This window comes from Podarcis cretensis (assembly GCF_951804945.1).
Source record: "Podarcis cretensis genome assembly, chromosome: 6".
In the NCBI taxonomy this organism is placed as follows: Eukaryota; Metazoa; Chordata; class Lepidosauria; order Squamata; family Lacertidae; genus Podarcis; species Podarcis cretensis.
In genome coordinates, this window is record NC_137175.1 from 24619195 (window position 1) to 24636855 (window position 17661).

A 17661-nucleotide genomic window follows, 5' to 3' on the forward strand; every position below is an offset into this window, starting at 1 on the left:
AGTCTTCTGCTTCAAATTGTAGCCTCAGAGGCTTCAACATGTGAAAAAAGAAATGACATGGAACTATATATAATGTAGAGTTCCATTCATAGGCTGGAGGTAAAGCAAGTCAACCCATCAGATTTCCTCCAAATATGCTAGGATTTTGTGATCAAGGACAGGGCTATGTCTTTTAGCTGGCTGGGTAGCAGCTGCTTATTATGAAAGCATCTGGAGTTTTAAGGCTAAGAGAGGTGGAAACCTAGCATATTCTTTTCACATGACACTGGCAATGAATTAAATAGTGAGGCCATTGATGGGCTGCTACACCTGCCACCAATATGGACACACACACCCATTGCTCTTTCTCCCAGAGGAAATTTCAAACCAAATAATCCATGCTGCACGTAATCTAGCTTTAAGATATGTTGACCCTATAAATGAGGAAGCCATAGCTCTTCCAGACATTGATAAACTCCAACTCCCAGCAGCCCTAGCTACAATGGCCAATTACCAGGGATGATGGGAGTTGGCTCCTATTGGCACACTGAGAACCCCTAGGAGCCAAGATCCCTTCACCTACCCAATAAAATATTTGAGGGGGCCAGGTGCCCCCAAAGTTGATGAGATTTGCCATTCAAAATGGTGTATGTGCATTGATTATGGGAGGACAACACAAATTGTTCCACATCTAGAGGGCCAAAGGTCCCCCACTTCCCTGTTAATAAATAAATAAATAATTTATATGCTGCCCATGTGACTGGGTTGTCTCAGCCACTCTGGGCAGCTCCCAACACTCTGGGTGGCTCCTGTTATGGTGATAGAAACTATTTCAAAGGAGAACAAAGTTGCAACTAAGAAATGGAAATCTGTTGCTTGGGACAGCAGCAAATGGAAAGCCACTGGTGGCGGCAAACTGAATAGTTTTAAATATGGACCCAGGAAAATATTTTATAATAAAGTCAGAATATTGGTTCATCCGGCAGAGTAACATTGATTCAGATAGGCAGTGGCTCTGTGTAGTGTATATTGGGCAGAGGCCTTTCCCATCTGATGTTTCTCACTGGATGTGCCCAAAGAGTCCCTCCCTCCTAGTTGGATGGAAACACAGATTTGATGGAAACCATGAGAGATGCACAAGATGTTTCAGACATGCAAAAAAAAACTTTATTGCTGCATCTGCACAGTAGAGTCCTTTGGCTCCAACTTATACTAGCTATAGTCTAATCCACCTCTTTGTGCACTGAAGTACCATCTAGTTTCACAAAAGGAGGTACGTAAAGGTGAGGTAGAACAAGAATTGGTGCCTAAGGTTAGAGACTATCTTCACAGCAATGTTCAGGAGGGAGGGGAGTCCGCAGAACTCCTCCAAAGTGCCCCAGAGAAACTTGACTACTTCTCCACTTCTTCATCATCTGTCCTTATGTGTTTCCTTCCACCTTTCCCCTCCCAACTGTTAATCCAAGTACTTTAAAATGCACATTATTTCGGGGTGGGAGTGGAGGAACGCATCATCATACATCTTTGGTGCCTTCCCATGCAAAACACACCCAGCAGCAAAAACAACAACAAAACAAAGAACCCCATAAGCTACACACACCTTGGGGTATGAGAACAATCACACCCAGTACTTCAGGTATTATTATAACCAGCTAAAACATGGGGCTCATAGTAGCTGAGTTGTCTTTGTTTCTGTCCAACTTTCATTGCTGATCAAACTGGATTTGCTAATTTTTTGAAATGCTAAAATCAATACCTGAGAACCAAGATGGCAGTAGAAGTTGTGTACAATAGCAAAATTAGCACCTCCAGCTCTTTGGGGGAGGGAGGGACACACAGCAAGACTCAGACAGATAGACCACCCCATCAAAGATCATTAAGGCACTTAATGTCCAGGCACATATTGATGCCATTACTGAATACTGACCACAATCCAGAGAAGAGCTATATGACAAAGCCAGAGGAATTCATTATCCCAACAAGCCGGAGCTCCTAAATGTCCATTAGGTGAGTATTCTTCTCCTGTTCTTCCATCCAAAGCTTGTGGTTTCTGCAGCCATCAACTATGTAAGTCATCAGGCAGAAACGGGAGGGGGGAGACTAGCAGCCATTATTAATATTCAGTCAGACCCACTATCACCAACTCTTAAATGCACCCAGGTTACAAGGTTGCAGGTAAAATGCATTCTGTCATACGGCATAAACACGTTTGTCAAACCCTGGGTTGGGAAATGTATCCACACACACACACACACACAAATGGGAAATGGAGTCCTGGGTGTCCCCCCCCTCTCCCTGCTATCTGAATGCTCAAGTATTGCACATTGTGGAAAAGATGCTACAAGAGGTGTCTGCTGCCTGTCCGTCATATTAGAGGACCAACAGTGACAGATGCTTTGGAATGTTGTTGGCTCTGCATCACAAGGCAAAATCTTCAAAGTCAACAGTGGCCAATGGAGGTCTCCAGTAAGAGAACTGGCTGAATTCTGGGGAAGCCAATGAAATGCTCACATCCTTGCCAATAGGTGGAAACAGGAGCTCTACCACCTCACTCAGTCGGTCATATCTAGAAAAAAATAGAATATAAAGGATTAAAGACAGCAAGCCTCCTTCCTTGCACTCTCACCCACTGCCCTGGAAGCACACATCTCCCTTGAATTTCAGTAAGGCAACACACACAGTTTTATCCATATACACGGCAGGTAGAAACAAGTTGTCACACTACCAGTTGGTGATCAGGACAAGCAAAAGGATGGGAGCAGACATTACATCCACACTGGGGATGCCATTTTCAGTGGCAAGTTCTTGCATCCACCTATTACTTTTAGTAGTGCTCACCAGGTGACGCAGTGACATTGCAAGCTTCCATTGTCACCCTCCCCCATCAATGACTGCTGTTGATCAAGGAAATAAAACCCAAACATCACACTGTGCCATGTGGCATTTAAATGTTACTGGGGCAGGAGGAGAAACTGCTGTTCTGGCTGCAGAGTTTGCTTTTCCTGGTTTTTTAAATGCATACTGGTGTGGTATAGTGAGTAGCATGTCAGACTGGGACCTGGGGAACCAAGGCTCAAAGTTTCACTCAATCCTGAAGCTCTTTGGGCAATGAAAGGGCAGTCACCCTCTCTTAGTTTAACCTATTTCACAGAGTTGTTTCGAGGATATTAATGTGGAAAACCATGTATGCCACCTTCAATTCACTTGAGGAAAGGCAGGATATAAATGTAACAACAACGTTAAAAGCGCCATGTCTACATTCTTGCCAAGAACTTCAAATTCAATGCAGGAAATGCTCTGGATAAATTTGAAGGCTTACGTTGACTTGTGGATTTTTATGTGCTCCTGTGTCAATTCCCCCTTGGGGTTCACAGTGAATATACGAGTTTCTGGTAACGCCACTTCTTTGTAGGCATGGACATCCTGCTCAGGAGGAAATAGAGAAAGACCAAGGTCACGAGCAAGGCAGGAATTCCCCACAAGACACCCCCCCCCGCCGCCCCTTTCACACACTAGGTGACCCCACTCACATTTGGTCTGTTCCCAAAAGCAGCATGGAAAGGCTGCTTGTTGCAGCCAAAGAGGTTCCGGATGTCAGTCAAACAAGCAATTTTGAACACCTCTGGCTTCTTCTCAATCACTTCCCTGTAACAATGGCGGGCAGACATTTCATTAGTACCACGGCAGGGTGCTGTTCCCGCCCATCCCCTCGCCAAATAAGGTAAGAATATAAGAGAAAAGAAGAAGAACCGACACCAGCTTTCTCCAGCCTGGTACCCTCTAGATGTTTCGGACTGCAGGTCTCATAAGCCCAAGTTAGCACTGTAGCTTGTAACAGCTGGAAGGTGTCAGGCTGGCAGTAGCTGATGTACCCATTCTGTTATGTACTGAGTCAAATAGGATCCAAACTGCAGCAGTCTGATTGGTCCTAGAACAATAGGATCCAAAAGGCAGCAGTCTGATTGGTCCTAGAACAATAGGATTCAGAATGCAGCAGTCTGATTGGTCCTAGAACAATGCAGCAGTATGATTGGTTGGCAGGAACCACCCAATCATGCTCCAGATTGAAGTGAATCCACAACCTGATTGGCTTACAGTAGAATTCCGGAATTAGCCAATCATGTGCAGCCCATTGTGTAAATAATGTATATAAAGCAGATACTTTGAGGGGACATTCATTCCTCCTCACCACTATGAGCTGAATAAAGAGCATGAAATCACTTTGCGACTCTGAGTATATTTCACATTCCATAACAGAATCTAAGAAACAAAACCAAAGGGGGACGGGAGGTCAGACTGACTAGATTTTAGCCTACATACACAATTGCTCCGCATTTTCTCCCAATAAATCAGTGGCTGCCAACAGTTATTTTGGGAACAAGTAAAAGTTCTTCAGTTCAAGATACTTGTAAGTATGGGTAAAACATTAGTTAAATGAAGGCCATACATTTTAACACCTTACAAAACAAATTGCAAGACAGGAGTGCCTGGCATGCTCTGGTCCATGGGGTCACAAAGAGTTGGACACGACTAAACAACAACAAAACAAATTGCACATTTACAGTTTGGATACTTTTGGAAATCCTCTCCCTTGCAAGATGTTGTCTCTCATATTTCATGCACATGATATTAAATGTCAAGGGGAGACCTTTGTGGCTTATTAAGGATCTATTATCTGAGTCTTGGTATGTATGGATAATTGCTTTATTGCAATAAAGAATTCTGTATTGTTAACACTTTCTTTTCTCTTTAACTTGGTTTTCAGTTGCAATGTCTGTGTGTGTGTGTGTGTGTGTGTGTGTGTGTGTGTGTGTGTGTATGTGTGTATCTTTGTTGGTTGAGCCTCATATTCCATGCATAAAAAAAAAAAACCAACAGAAAACATTCCAATGCACAAAATGTTTCCCAAATATATCCCTATGTGCTTAATTAGCTGCCTGTCCTTCTCTACATTGGAGAAGACAAAGCAAGCAGGAAATGGTGAAACACCAAAGTCCTGCTGCATAAAGCAAACCAGCTGTGTCGCATCAACACATGGTGAGGGGTGGAAAAGGGAACTTACCTATGGAAGGCTGAGATGAGACTGCTGGGCGCCAACAGTATAGGACCTTTTGGGAGCACACAGCCCTGGTCATTGACGCATGTCAGGTATCCTTTGGTGATATGTGCCATGCCAATGGATCTGGCTGAACAGTAGAGAAACTTGTATCCATTCCTGGAATGAAGGTATAATTAATACAAGGAAAATATCTGCATAATGCCCAGACCCTTTGGGTCATATCCACACCATATAAAAACACTTTTATACCACTTTAACAGTCATGGCTTCTCCCAAAGAACTCTGGGAGTTGTAGTTTGTTAAGGTTCTCCTAGCAGCTCTTAGCGCCCTTTACAAACTACAGTTCCCAAGGTTCTTTGGGAGGTATGGTATGAATGAAAGTGATCTTAGTCTCCACCTCCAGTTTCAATGGCTTGACTTTAATTACTCAGACCCATTCCTTACTCTTAGAGTAAAGCAAGGCTGTAGTTTGGAGCGCTGAAATATTTCTCAAAGACCCCTCTAGTGTCAATAACATTTGCCTTTTAAAAGTCATTGTCACCCCTCTCCCATTCTGCTGCTGCTTCATTGCCCTTGTCATATTGGAAGAAAGGAGGGATATAAACAAAATAACATACATATTTTTAAAAAACAAAACAATGGTAGGGACATAGGAAAATAGTATTAGAAGAATACAGACATTGTTTAAAGGAGACTGGTTTTAAAAGAAATCACTTCCTAGGAGATGAGTTGTCATGGGTATCAAGAAGTATAAAACCTTTAACAAACTGACCAGGAGGAAAAGAAGAAAATAACATTTAACCCTGACTTTCAGAATTTGATATGCTGAGCAGTTGCGAAACATATCTGAATAAAAAAGTATATCCTACTCTCCAGTGATTTTACATACTCATACACATTAATTTGGCGAAGCCCGTAAGTAGACCCTGTTCTCACCTAAGGGACAAGTTTACCACCAAAGATGGACTACAAAGTAGCTACAACTTACAAGTGGATTTTGTGGAAGAGCTTTGCAATGCCTTGGTGGGTCCAGTCTTTCCCAAGGTGTGGCAAGATATGCCCTAGAGCATCAGACCTAATGGGAAGAGGAATAATGAGAAACACATATGCATATAAAACAACTATGAACTCCTTGCAGTGTAGCTCATGGTTCAGGGTCTACCTTATAGTGAAAATCTGGTGACCGTTATATGTTGTTATGTGGGATTCGCAGCAAATTGTTACAGAGCTTCCTCATTTCCTAAGTGAAGACCTTCTGTTTAGAGTTTCAGTCCGGCACTTAGCTATGCCATCCTCTAGGACAGCATTAGCTATAAAAGGCCCAAGCAATCCAATCTAACAACCCACCTTCCACTAGTTTTCCATTTTTCTTTTCCAACTGATACTTAACATTCCATGGCTGCTGGAAACATGTGAGCCTGCACATTCCTCATTAGGTTATTTTGGGTGGGAGCTTTCACTGCCCATTTCAGTATTGTGTTTTTGTTTCCCAGTGCATGTTGACACTTTACTTTTGTTTCTCAGTGGCCCCATTTTGCCTCCAATCCTGCTGGCATGGTGGCACCATGTTCAGTGCTAATGGGAGTGATGCCAAAGGGACTTACCTGGTGATTGTTCCATCAATGTCAGAGATCACCACCTTGTCATCCCAGTTCCATAGATAGATGTTGGCTTCACAACGACATGTGCCCTGGTACTGAGTGGTCACGCTGAACACTACCTCATTGACACCGTCTCTCAGGTTCAGACTTTTCTACAGTAAAGAGAGAATTTTTTTAAAAAAACCCACACACCATGTTCAGCATCTGTCCATTGCTGTTAGTGTAGATTAGCAATCACATAGTGGATTATTATTATTATTTTATTTAAAAAATCAGTCAGGGGAAAAGGGATGCAATTGGTGGCAATGATGAAGGGTGATCTACACCATTCTTATACTGCTATATCTCTAAATGATGTATAGAAAACTGAAGCAACCACAGACAACATAAGCAAAAATATTACAAAAAATACATGAGGTTATAGGGAACCAGGCAGAGGGCCTTCTCGGTAGTGGTGCCTGCCCTGTGGAATGCCCTCCCATCAGATGTCAAAGAAATAAACAACTAACTGACTTTTAGAAGACGTCTGAAGGCAGCCCTGTTTAGGGAAGTTTTGAATGACTGATGTTTTAATGTATTTTTAATCTTTTGTTGGAAGCTGCCCAGAGTGGCTGGGGAAACCCAGCCAGATGGGCGGGGTATAAATAATAAATTATATTATTATATAAAAATGTAATATATATATATATATCAGTATTAGTTCATTTTCCTTCTGATACACCCTCCCTCTCAGCCTCCAGGTTCTTACTCCAGGTCCAAACAAACTTTCAGACCCCACCCCCCACAAAAGTCTCATAACAAGAAGTGTTCCTAGTAACAGCAGACATCACCCTAGTCTCTCAGTCTAGACTTGCTTTTCACGGGCTGTCCCAAGGTGAATGGTATGTCCTCAGCCTTCCCACTGCTGTGTCTCATTCAACTGCACTCTCCACACCAAGTTCCAGATACAGAAGGTTTGTTGAATTTCCCAGGGGGTCCAAAGGCTGGGGGAAAGTATCCTCCTCTACTCATAGCTCTTTCTTCACCCTCTGTACTCTCCTCCTCCTCCTTCAGCTTGCAGTGATAATGGGAGATTTTTTTCTAAAGGCGATTGCCATGTCCTGCCAAGATTGCCATGTCCTTACCAGGACTCCTTGGACTACTACAATGCACTCTACGTGGGGCTACCTTTGAAGGTGACCCGGAAACTACAACTAATCCAGAATGCGGCAGCTAGACTGGTGACTGGGAGCGGCTGCCGAGACCATATAACACCGGTCTTGAAAGACCTACATTGGCTCCCAGTACATTTCCAGGCACAATTCAAAGTGTTGGTGCTGACCTTTAAAGCCCTAAACAGCCTTGGTCCAGTATATCTGAAGGAGCGTCTCCTCCCCCATCGTTCTGCCCGGACACTGAGGTCCAGCTCCGAGGGCCTTCTGGCGGTTCCCTCACTGCGAGAGGCCAAGTTACAGGGAACCAGGCAGAGGGCCTTCTCGGTAGTGGTGCCCGCCCTGTGGAATGCCCTCCCATCAGATGTCAAAGAGATAAACAACTACCTGACATTCAGAAGACATCTGAAGGCAGCCCTGTTCAGGGAAGTTTTTAATATGTGACATTTTAGTGTATTTTTCATCTTTGTTGGAAGCCGCCCAGAGTGGCTGGGGAAACCCAGCCAGATGGGCAGGGTACAAATAATAAATTATTATTATTATTATTATTATTATTATTATTATTATTATTATATGGTGGGGAGCAGAGAAGGCTTTAAATTTATTGTCCTCATATGCTGCAGTTCCAATGACAATCACTCATAACCTCAGCCTAGTATTTAATTTTTTTAAAAAAAAAACTACAGCTGCTCATCTTACGCCATTAATGTGATGTGTAGTTAGGCCCTTAACATCCAAAAGCCATTGGGATGTAACTCATAGTTAAGGGGTTTGAGCTGTAATTGGGAAGGACCATCCAGAAATTCCAGTGAGGCAAGCCTGTTTGGAGGCCCATCTCTCAAAGCAAAGAAGTCACATTAATACATACAAAAGGCAGCAAGGGGGGAAAAGAACCCCTTAAAACTACGTACAATTTGATCTGAAGAGAGCCTAAGGGATTTCTTGTAGGTTGGAAGAAACTTCTGTGTGAGAGCATCTGGTACGGGTCTCTCCCCTCGGCCTGAGGATATAGACTCGTCATCGCTGGATGAACCATCATCTCTTCTGCAGTACAAAGAAGCAGAATGAGAATTCAAGAGTGAAAATGGGGCAAAGATCAAGAATAGCACCCAAATCCCAAAGAGCGGGGAAATGGCTATTCACTATTTGAGGGAAAACAGAGGTGTTGCCCTACATAATTCTGGGGAATCTGAAATGAGTCAAGGTCATCACCTAAGCCACTTGTGGCCTTCTAGAAGGTGCTGGGTTCCCAGTTACCAACGGTCCCAGCCAGCACTGCAAATGGTCATGGATAATCAACTCCCATTGATAGTAAACTCTAGCAACATCTGGAGGGGGAAAAGTTCTCATTCCTGCCCTAAGCAGTTACCAGCAAGCATAGACTTGCCTAGATGTTAAGTAGTAGATGCTACGTAAAAAAGTGTGACAAAATTCATGGAGGATGATGCGATCAATGACCATGGTGGCTATACTCTGCCTCCATGGTCAGAGGCAGTGATGATTCCAAATACCAATTGCTAGAAGCCACAGGAGAGGAGAGTTCTGTTGTGTTTGGGTCTTGCTTTGTGAGTTTTCCACTGTGAGAACAGGATAGGTAAAGGTAAAGGTACCCCTGCCCGTACGGGCCAGTCTTGACAGACTCTGGGGTTGTGCGCCCATCTCACTTAAGAGGCCAGGGGCCAGCGCTGTCCGGAGACACTTCCGGGTCACGTGGCCAGCGTGACATCGCTGCTCTGGCGAGCCAGAGCCGCACACGGAAACGCCGTTTACCTTCCCGCTGGTAAGCGGTCCCTATTTATCTACTTGCACCCGGAGGTGCTTTCGAACTGCTAGGTTGGCAGGCGCTGGGACCGAGCAGCGGGAGCGCATCCCGCCGCAGGGATTCGAACCGCCGACCTTTCGATCGGCAAGTCCTAGGCGCTGAGGCTTTAACCCACAGCGCCACCTGCGTCCCGTGAGAACAGGATACTGATGGGCTATTGGCCTGATCCAGCAGGCCCTTCTTACGTTCTTAAGCATTGTTCTCCAGAGGCTATAATACAATATCCAGAATAAACTTGGGTCTAGAAAACACAGCAATCTTCCTGAAGGAAGGAGAAACAAAGAGCAGAAGCATTTCATAGAACCATTGGCAGGCAAGTTTCCATGTTAAACAATGAAAGGGAAGGGAAGGAATGTTTGTAGCTCAATGATGCTTACAAAAGATCCCAGTTTCAATTCCCAGAATTTACAGGTAAGGCTGGGAAAGGCTCTCTGTCCGAAACCCTGGAAAATTGCTGTCAGGAGATGCAGACAATACAGGCGTATATGGCCGAATTGAGACAGGGATTGAGGGTTTTGCAAGATTTAAAAATAAATATGGTTTCCTCATTATAACTTTTAAAAAGCAAAAAACAAAACCAGTAACTTTGTCCTTTGGTATCCTGAACATTGCTTCACCTCAGGGCACGCTGACATCTTACCTCCACAGTGAGGAATTTGCTCTCCTAGATTTCTGTGCACTGGATTCATGCTGTGGGCACAAGAGATTGAAAATCACTAATCTTCTTTAAGCAACAGTTCAAGCAGAAAACCAAGGTCTTAGGCACACCACAAAGAAGCAGGTGCAATGGCATCTCCAAGCACAGACAAATATACCAAAGAAAATATTCTTTCCTCAGGGGTGAAGGAACTTGTGGAGCTCAAGCTATTGCTGGATTCTCAATAGCCTTAAAGAGGAATTTCAAGGAGCACAGGTCCCCTATAGTGTTCACAACGTGACACATTTTCATAGGCAATAATCCTAATTTTAACACTGAGGAATCGGTGGGAGGAGGATCACCCAGCCAAGTGTGGCAATGTGAGCTTGGGTATAGGAGCATAGCATCTCCAACACACATGGAAGGAACAAGTCTGAAATTGGGCCCTTAGCACTTTTTAATAATGCAAAAAGGTGAAAGTGAATTCAGAGTCAGCCCTCCTCTGCCGGAGGATGTTTGCAATTCTAGCAGCTAAGCTGTCATGTTGTGGAGAAGCTAGGCCTTTGTTTCTGGTATTTTGACATTGTAATGACACAGACATTTTATTTATCCACTGATGTCTCACAGGGCTGGAGTCAGGAGGGGCTGTGTGCTATTTTGTGGGGGTGGGGAGGAAGGAATGCTAGTGAAGCTGGTGAAGAGACAGGGTGACTAAAGGACGTTGACCTGAGAAGCAGGAGCCTAAGGAAATAATGGCCAGTGGAGACAGCAAATTCCCAGAATTATTTGGTCGGGGGGGGGGGGAGCCAAACCTGATTAAAGTGGCATATCAGCACTTTAAATGTAAGGTGTGAATGTGGCCTCCTCCAAATCTACCTCTGCAGCACTGAAGAGACTGTATCACACCTTTTTCCTGTGCTTGAGTAAATGTTAGAATTTTATCAAGAGGGAAAATATTCCACTTTCACATTCATGTTAGCTAATCCCAAGTTGAAGTTCAGCTCCAGATCAGTTGTCTACAGAAGTTCAGTCCAAAATGTTGCAATGCCACAGAGCAACATTTCCTTCTTGCAGCGTAACTTCATAGAATCATGGTGCACAAAGTACCTCCTCGTGTGAAAGTTCTCTTCGCCGCCAGGAAAACCACCACCTGCCACCCTTCTTGGGCATCTTTTCCTTCATGAGCCTGTCGACAGTACTCTGATGACATGAAGAGAGAACGAGTGGTGAATTAGGTTCAACCCCAAATGAGATCATCCACATACCATGACAGGATGTTCTTACTACCTTAATTAAAAACAGCAATTGATGAGTCATACAGATGTAGGATATGCCCTAGATTCCAGAGCAGCCAGTATCAAATGCTTGGGCCCCATCCGCATTGCATATTTAAAGCAGTATTATTCCACTTTGAAATAGTCGCAATTGTCCACAAAGAATCATGGGAGCTTCAGTTTGCTAAGGGAGCTGAAAGAAGACCCCTATTCCCCACACAGAGCAACAATTACTATTCCAGGAGAAGTAGTATGACCAAGCAGGCAGAGAGCCCCCAGAATGAACAGCTGATCAACAAGTGCTGGCACAGAACTAGCACCAGCTTGTCTTCCAGACCAGAAGTGCAGAGAACTATGATGTGTTACAAAGGTTTACTAAAGTTTTGTGGGGTGAGAAGATGCAAGAGAATTCCCATGCATATAGAGACAGGACATGTCAAAGTCAGCTTAGAAATTCTTGCTCTAGAATACAGGTACCAGCTTGTCAGTGATCTGGAATGCAGGAGGTAAGAAAACTTCTGCTGTGTCAAGACTCCAGCTATCTAGGTGAAGTGAAAATAAAGGCTTTTAAAAGGCTGGTAAACCAACCAAAGTCAGAAATTGGTACTCATAGCCACTGTGGCCTGTGACAATGATGGATCCAGGAATAACCCCATGCTATACACTTGCTCCTTTCCATCTAGAGCTGGCTGTCTTCAGATATTAAACATCTGTGCCAAAGCATTCTTTGAGTTTTGAGACCTATGAGCTTAAGTAAGGCATTTCAGTTCTCCAACATTGTTTAGACTACTTACCTTGGGAAGTTCCTTTTGGAAAGCTTGTAGGGAGAGGAGCATAGGGGCTGCAACTGCCCAGTTATAATATCTGCAAGCAAAGAGAGGGGAAGAAATTTCACTCTGCCTATACCCCCATTCATGTGGTAGCAAAGCATTAAGTTATGGATGTACCAGTGAGGATGCAGCATGAAAAGACATGCATTCAGAACACTCCTACACACACACCTGGGCTCACTGACACCTTACAGGGTACCCAAACTGTTATACTTCCGCAACAGATAGAAAGCTGAAATTTGGCGTGCACTGCCCAAGATGACTCTAAAAATGGCTTATTGGTAAGGTTTTCCTCTGGACAGTGCAACATGAATTCTACCCCATAATTGCAGCCATCCGCCTATGCACTACAAGCACTACAAGCCAAGCCCAGCACACCTTATTTTTACTGTTGTCAGTGACAGCGAACTTATAATGAAGAGCTGTGGGACTTCATACATGTCAGCAAACTTTAGATTCCACGGGGAATATTTTCAGTGCAGACAGAACTTAGCAGACACAGCAGAATAAGAGAGGAATGAAAGTCCCACCTTCATCTTTGATGGATGTGGGCTGTGGGAGGGAGATTTCTAAGAATAGCCAATAATTTATCTAGGCTCACATAATGGAAGCTGGTTAATGTGTGCATGCATGTTTGCACCCGTAAAGCAGTTATTGGGGGCGGGGAGGAGCAGAGCAGAAAGTGCTCTTTCTACTAACTTCTTGCGGATCTGGATCACCAAATTTGGGTCCTCGAGTATTGCTGGGTTCTCCAAAAACTCTTGGTAGGAAACTATGTGCTTCATGAACTTCTCAGCTAGAAATGGAAGGGAGAGAGAAATATATGCCAGTTGGCCAGCAACCCTCCAGCAACTTGCAAAGCTAGTGGTGACTGCTAACTAGAGGATCATGACAAACAAGGAGCCCCTCCCCCTTGCCACAGGTAGGGTGGAGCCACCCTTTCAACTCCAGCATCACGGCAATTTACTGAGACAGTGCTGGGACAGCACTGAGGATGGAGATACACAGGCACACCCGTGAAGCCAATCGGGCACTGGTGACAGTGTCAGGAGGGGGGCTCTTCCCCATCACACCGGCCACTGCTGCCCAGGACTCCCATACAGACACGTGATCATGCTTAGTACCCTTAAGAACTTATCAACACACACAAACTTTTGTTGCTGTTATGCCAGTTATACTGCCATGGTTTCCCGCAAACTAAAGTTTGGGTGAGGGGGACAAGGATGCTTGTTCTCGTGATGGAAGAACAGTTCCATGGGGAGGGGGACAGACACTTAGACCTAACAAGGTCTGTGGTGTAGATATGTTCCCCCAAATTCTCCTTTATTAGGGCTCTCATTCCACACAAGCATATTTCCATTTTAAGACACAGCCTGACAAGGAGTCATAGGGCAAATCAACTATGCCACCAGCTGGCCTGCCATTCAATTTCACTTTTCCAGCAGCTTGAAGTGGGTTTTCTTTTCTTTTTTTAGCCTCAGCTGGGTTCTGCATAACCAGCTGCAAGGAAGGTGGGTGGGTGGGGATGTACCATGCAGAAACAGAGTGTGCCACCCCTGCGTCCTGCAGTCACAACTCTCTCCTAGGAACAAGAACAGTAGTGTGGGGCAGACACTGCTCCCCCCTCCAAACCAAAAACTGGGCAGCATCAAACACGCCCCCCCCCAGTCAACCAAGGAACAAAAAGTCCAAACCAATCTGTTATGATTGGCAGGAGGCCTTAGTGAGTGCAAAGATGTGCCTGAAGGCCTTGTGAGGCACCACACACTAGAATTATTCCCTCTCCTTCAGACGTACCATGAGATAATTCCCCATCATCCCCAAGACCTCCACAGACAGACAGCAGCATGTGAGGCACCCGGCTGCTTTCTGAAGGCTCCGAGAGATTATCTGCGCTGTTGTCAACAGTAGTAGCACCACCACCATGCGGGTGCTCAGAAGAGAAGCTGCCAGGGTCAGATTGTACTTGGCCACTCAGCTCAGCATCACTGACAACAGAAGAACAAAGCATCGATACCATGCAGGCTACTCAGTTACTACATTTCTTTCAACAGTTGAACAAAAGTGAGAAAGGAGAAGGCAGCAGGACCCTGGTATTTTAGGAAGTTCTCCCTGGTTTTAATTATCGGATTGGTAATATTAAGGTTCATTCTTATTTCAGAATGTTGCAGTTACACTCAAGAGCACAGCTTTCTCAAGAGATGTCAAGCCGCCAACTCAAGAGAGCCACTTTGACCCACTATGCTGCATCTGTGGGTGCTCCCATTTCAGCCCAGGTATCACACAGGCTTCTGCGCACGTGATACATTCCAACATCATGAGGATGCTGCTTATATGGTATGTAATCACATAATCACAGGGTGGATAAATATCCAATTAATATATATATATAAATATTACTCTTGAAAAAAAGAAATGCAAATGCCACGTTTCCCTTAAAGAATAATTTGGCGAATATTAAATGATCAGAATATAAACTTGTTGGTAAAGGGCTGGTTTGCTCATAATGCTAAATCATAGTTTAGCATTATGCGCATGGCCACTGGGGTTCTGCCTTCTCCCTTCCTCTTCCCTCTTGCAGCACAGCCATGAGGAGACTGGAAGCATTTGCTATAGTTTGTCATGATGTCCAAAGCAGGGCAAACTACAGTTGGTTTTTAACTATGGTTTGTCCAAACAAGCTAGGGCAGGGGTCAGCAAACTTTTATCTCTCTCCCCCAGCCCTTCCTCTCCCCCTGCTTTCCTACCGCCTCTGCCGCTCTGCCTGTGGTTGGGAGCCGGCAGTGGTGGCAGTGCCTCTCCTTTCCGAGCCAGCATTCCCGAGTGCCAGGCTCCAGCCAAAGCCCCATGACGCACCCGTAATGATGCCCACAGTGCAGCCATGGACGGAAAGGTCAGCAGGAAGGTGATGAGTCTGGGCTGTGCCTCGGCGCGCAGGCGGCGAGTCTTTGGATTAGCTGGCTGCTGGCATCAATCAAAGCCCAGCTCCCTTCCTATGCAGGGCGGGGAGAAGCCAGGAGGAGGGAAGGAGGTGCTGCTGTGGTGTGTGTGTGTGTGTGTGTGTGTGTGTGTGTGTGTGTGTGTGTAAGTAAGGGTGGGGAAGAAATGACACCCGAAAAGAAATTTCAAAAAAAAATATGGCACAGCCCAAACGATCACACCGATCCAAGCAGCAATTCCAGGACTGTCCGCGTGCCAGATCCAGAGGGCAATTGGGCCTGATCTGGCCCGCGGACCTTAGTTTGCTGACCCCTGAGCTAGGATCATTAATGTTTTTAAAAAAATAATTACATCCATGAGTTGGCACAAGACACTGTGCTACCTGAGTTAGGCGGGCCTCCCCTCCACCATAGTTTAGACCCCACACGTAAGGTGCTTTTGCCTCATGGCTTCCTGAGCTTGTTCTAAGAAAAGGGCCTTTCCTCAGAGGGAGGCACAGAGATAAGGCAGCATGGGACAGCTCCAGCATCACAGCTTTCTGCAATGGCAGGCAATAATCGTCAACTTACACCATGTGGCTCTCTGTGACATATATTAGAGCTGACTCTCATGCAAATGAATAAAAATTATATTGCAAACTTTTTTTTATTTAAGAAGGTTAAGATACCTTTTAAAGCATTTCCAAAATTGCTTAGGAGAGGATGCTTTCTGCTTGGTCTGGACACTATCCAATAAAATGTCCAAGACAGATGCAGCAGAATATACATATTTAGTGCTGGTCATGTTTGGTGGAGTCTTCTTTCAATTTTCCAAGAGAATAGTTTTAAGATACGTTAATTTCATTAGGAACCATGGTGAAGAACATACAGAAATGAATATACCAACTCAGGCATGACAGCTTGATGATGCAATAGCCATCAAGCATCTTGAAAACAGGCTTCTTCATACATCCTTGCATATACTACGCAAGAATTATTGAACGAATCATGCTTCATACCTTTTAGGGAAATAAAGTGCTATTTGCTCTGCATCCAGGTTTGAGAGATCCTCCAAGTAAATATCTGTGGGTCCCAGATGAGAGCTTCTCCTCATGGAACCTGATCCAAAAAGAATTATCATTTCAATAAGGAGACCTTGCTCGACAGCCATTTCTGCAATCATTCCCTCTAACAGCAGACTTTAGTGGTCAGAGCCTATCATTTAGGAACGAAAATGGGTGATCCAGAAATAATTCAAGTGGTTTGTACATACTTCAGGGACTACCTAGATATGCAAAAAATTGTAAATTGAGAGAAATACTTTTTTTTAATCCACAAAACAGATGAACAAGCCGCTATCCAGTTTCTTCATTGTTTCCGTGGAAACAATATACTGGAGGTGAGCATTAAGGTTAAGGGAGGGAGGAGAAATGCACACCATTGTTTTTCTTTAAAAAAGCAAAAGTTCCCCTCCAGAACATTACACACAAAGAAAGCTATATGGTGGCAGAGTTAGTCCCAAGCTGTACTCAGTGATATAGCACAGCAGGGGACAGTTTTAGGAGCAGGAACAACAACAACAAAAAGTCCTGTCTGTGAACTGCAGCTAGAACTATGAACCTTTTGTTTCAGGCTAGCTGGAGCCATAAACAGAAACACTCTTTTAGGGGGTGGGGATAAGCTGCAACATTTTGTCGTAGCTCCCATTTTGCACACATTTTACATGTCTTCAAACTTGTCTTACCCCTTCTCTTCTCCTGTTTCAACTCTGGGCTGCTGCAGGGCTCTGGGTTTGTCAAGCTAGCTTTCCTTAAGGATGGCACTTCCACATCCAAAACTGGTTCAATAATCTCCTCAACTGATGCTATTCCTTCATTCTCTGCAGCAGTTGCTAGGACTTGCATATCACTCGAAAGGCCGGGAGTAGTGCCAATGGGTTGAATGGAAGAACGGGTCTCTTCAATCACTGGGAGGCCATTTCCAGAAGGAAAGACAGGTGTCGGCCTAACTACAGGAGCGGCAGGAGAACACGATGCTTCATCAGTCTCTTCCATGTCGATGTCACTTTCTGAGTCTGGTGTAATGGCAGCGAAGTGAGTCGTCTCACCTACAGGAATGGTCGCTACTGGAGTAATGGCTGTCATGGAGACACTTGTGGCAGACTTTGCTGCTTCTACTCTGTCAGATTTGCTCACCTTAAAGGAGGAGAAATGTCTTGAGTTTGGATCACAAAACAGCACAAAAAGAGGAAATGTAGGATTGTTTTTAGAGGCTAGATATGTGACTGACAAATTATTTCTATGGCTTCCACAAGTGGGGGGGTAGGTGTAGGTTGGGATTTTTTGTTTGTAATAATAAAAAACAGTGTGCATAATCAATTTATGACATTT

The 17661-nt window shown here is 44.5% G+C and overlaps 1 protein-coding gene across 3 annotated transcripts in view; it reads right to left on the minus strand.

Moving 5' to 3' along the window:
• Positions 1 to 1123: 1123 nt before the first annotated feature.
• Positions 1124 to 17661, minus strand: part of LPIN3 (lipin 3) — a 51879-nt gene continuing 35341 nt past the window's right edge. For 2 of the 3 annotated variants that reach the window (XM_079979082.1, XM_079979083.1), the window contains exons 7-20: positions 17016 to 17466; positions 16291 to 16390; positions 14151 to 14341; positions 13053 to 13149; positions 12318 to 12387; positions 11357 to 11449; positions 10253 to 10302; positions 8702 to 8834; positions 6643 to 6791; positions 6027 to 6113; positions 5042 to 5194; positions 3510 to 3624; positions 3299 to 3402; positions 1124 to 2545 (exon numbers count right to left, since the gene is read on the minus strand). In XM_079979082.1, the coding sequence (XP_079835208.1) occupies positions 2398 to 2545; positions 3299 to 3402; positions 3510 to 3624; positions 5042 to 5194; positions 6027 to 6113; positions 6643 to 6791; positions 8702 to 8834; positions 10253 to 10302; positions 11357 to 11449; positions 12318 to 12387; positions 13053 to 13149; positions 14151 to 14341; positions 16291 to 16390; positions 17016 to 17466 (1941 nt within the window). In that variant the 3' untranslated portion in view covers positions 1124 to 2397. The remainder of the gene's footprint in view (positions 2546 to 3298; positions 3403 to 3509; positions 3625 to 5041; positions 5195 to 6026; positions 6114 to 6642; positions 6792 to 8701; positions 8835 to 10252; positions 10303 to 11356; positions 11450 to 12317; positions 12388 to 13052; positions 13150 to 14150; positions 14342 to 16290; positions 16391 to 17015; positions 17467 to 17661) is intronic. The other variant, XM_079979084.1, reaches the window with a different exon arrangement.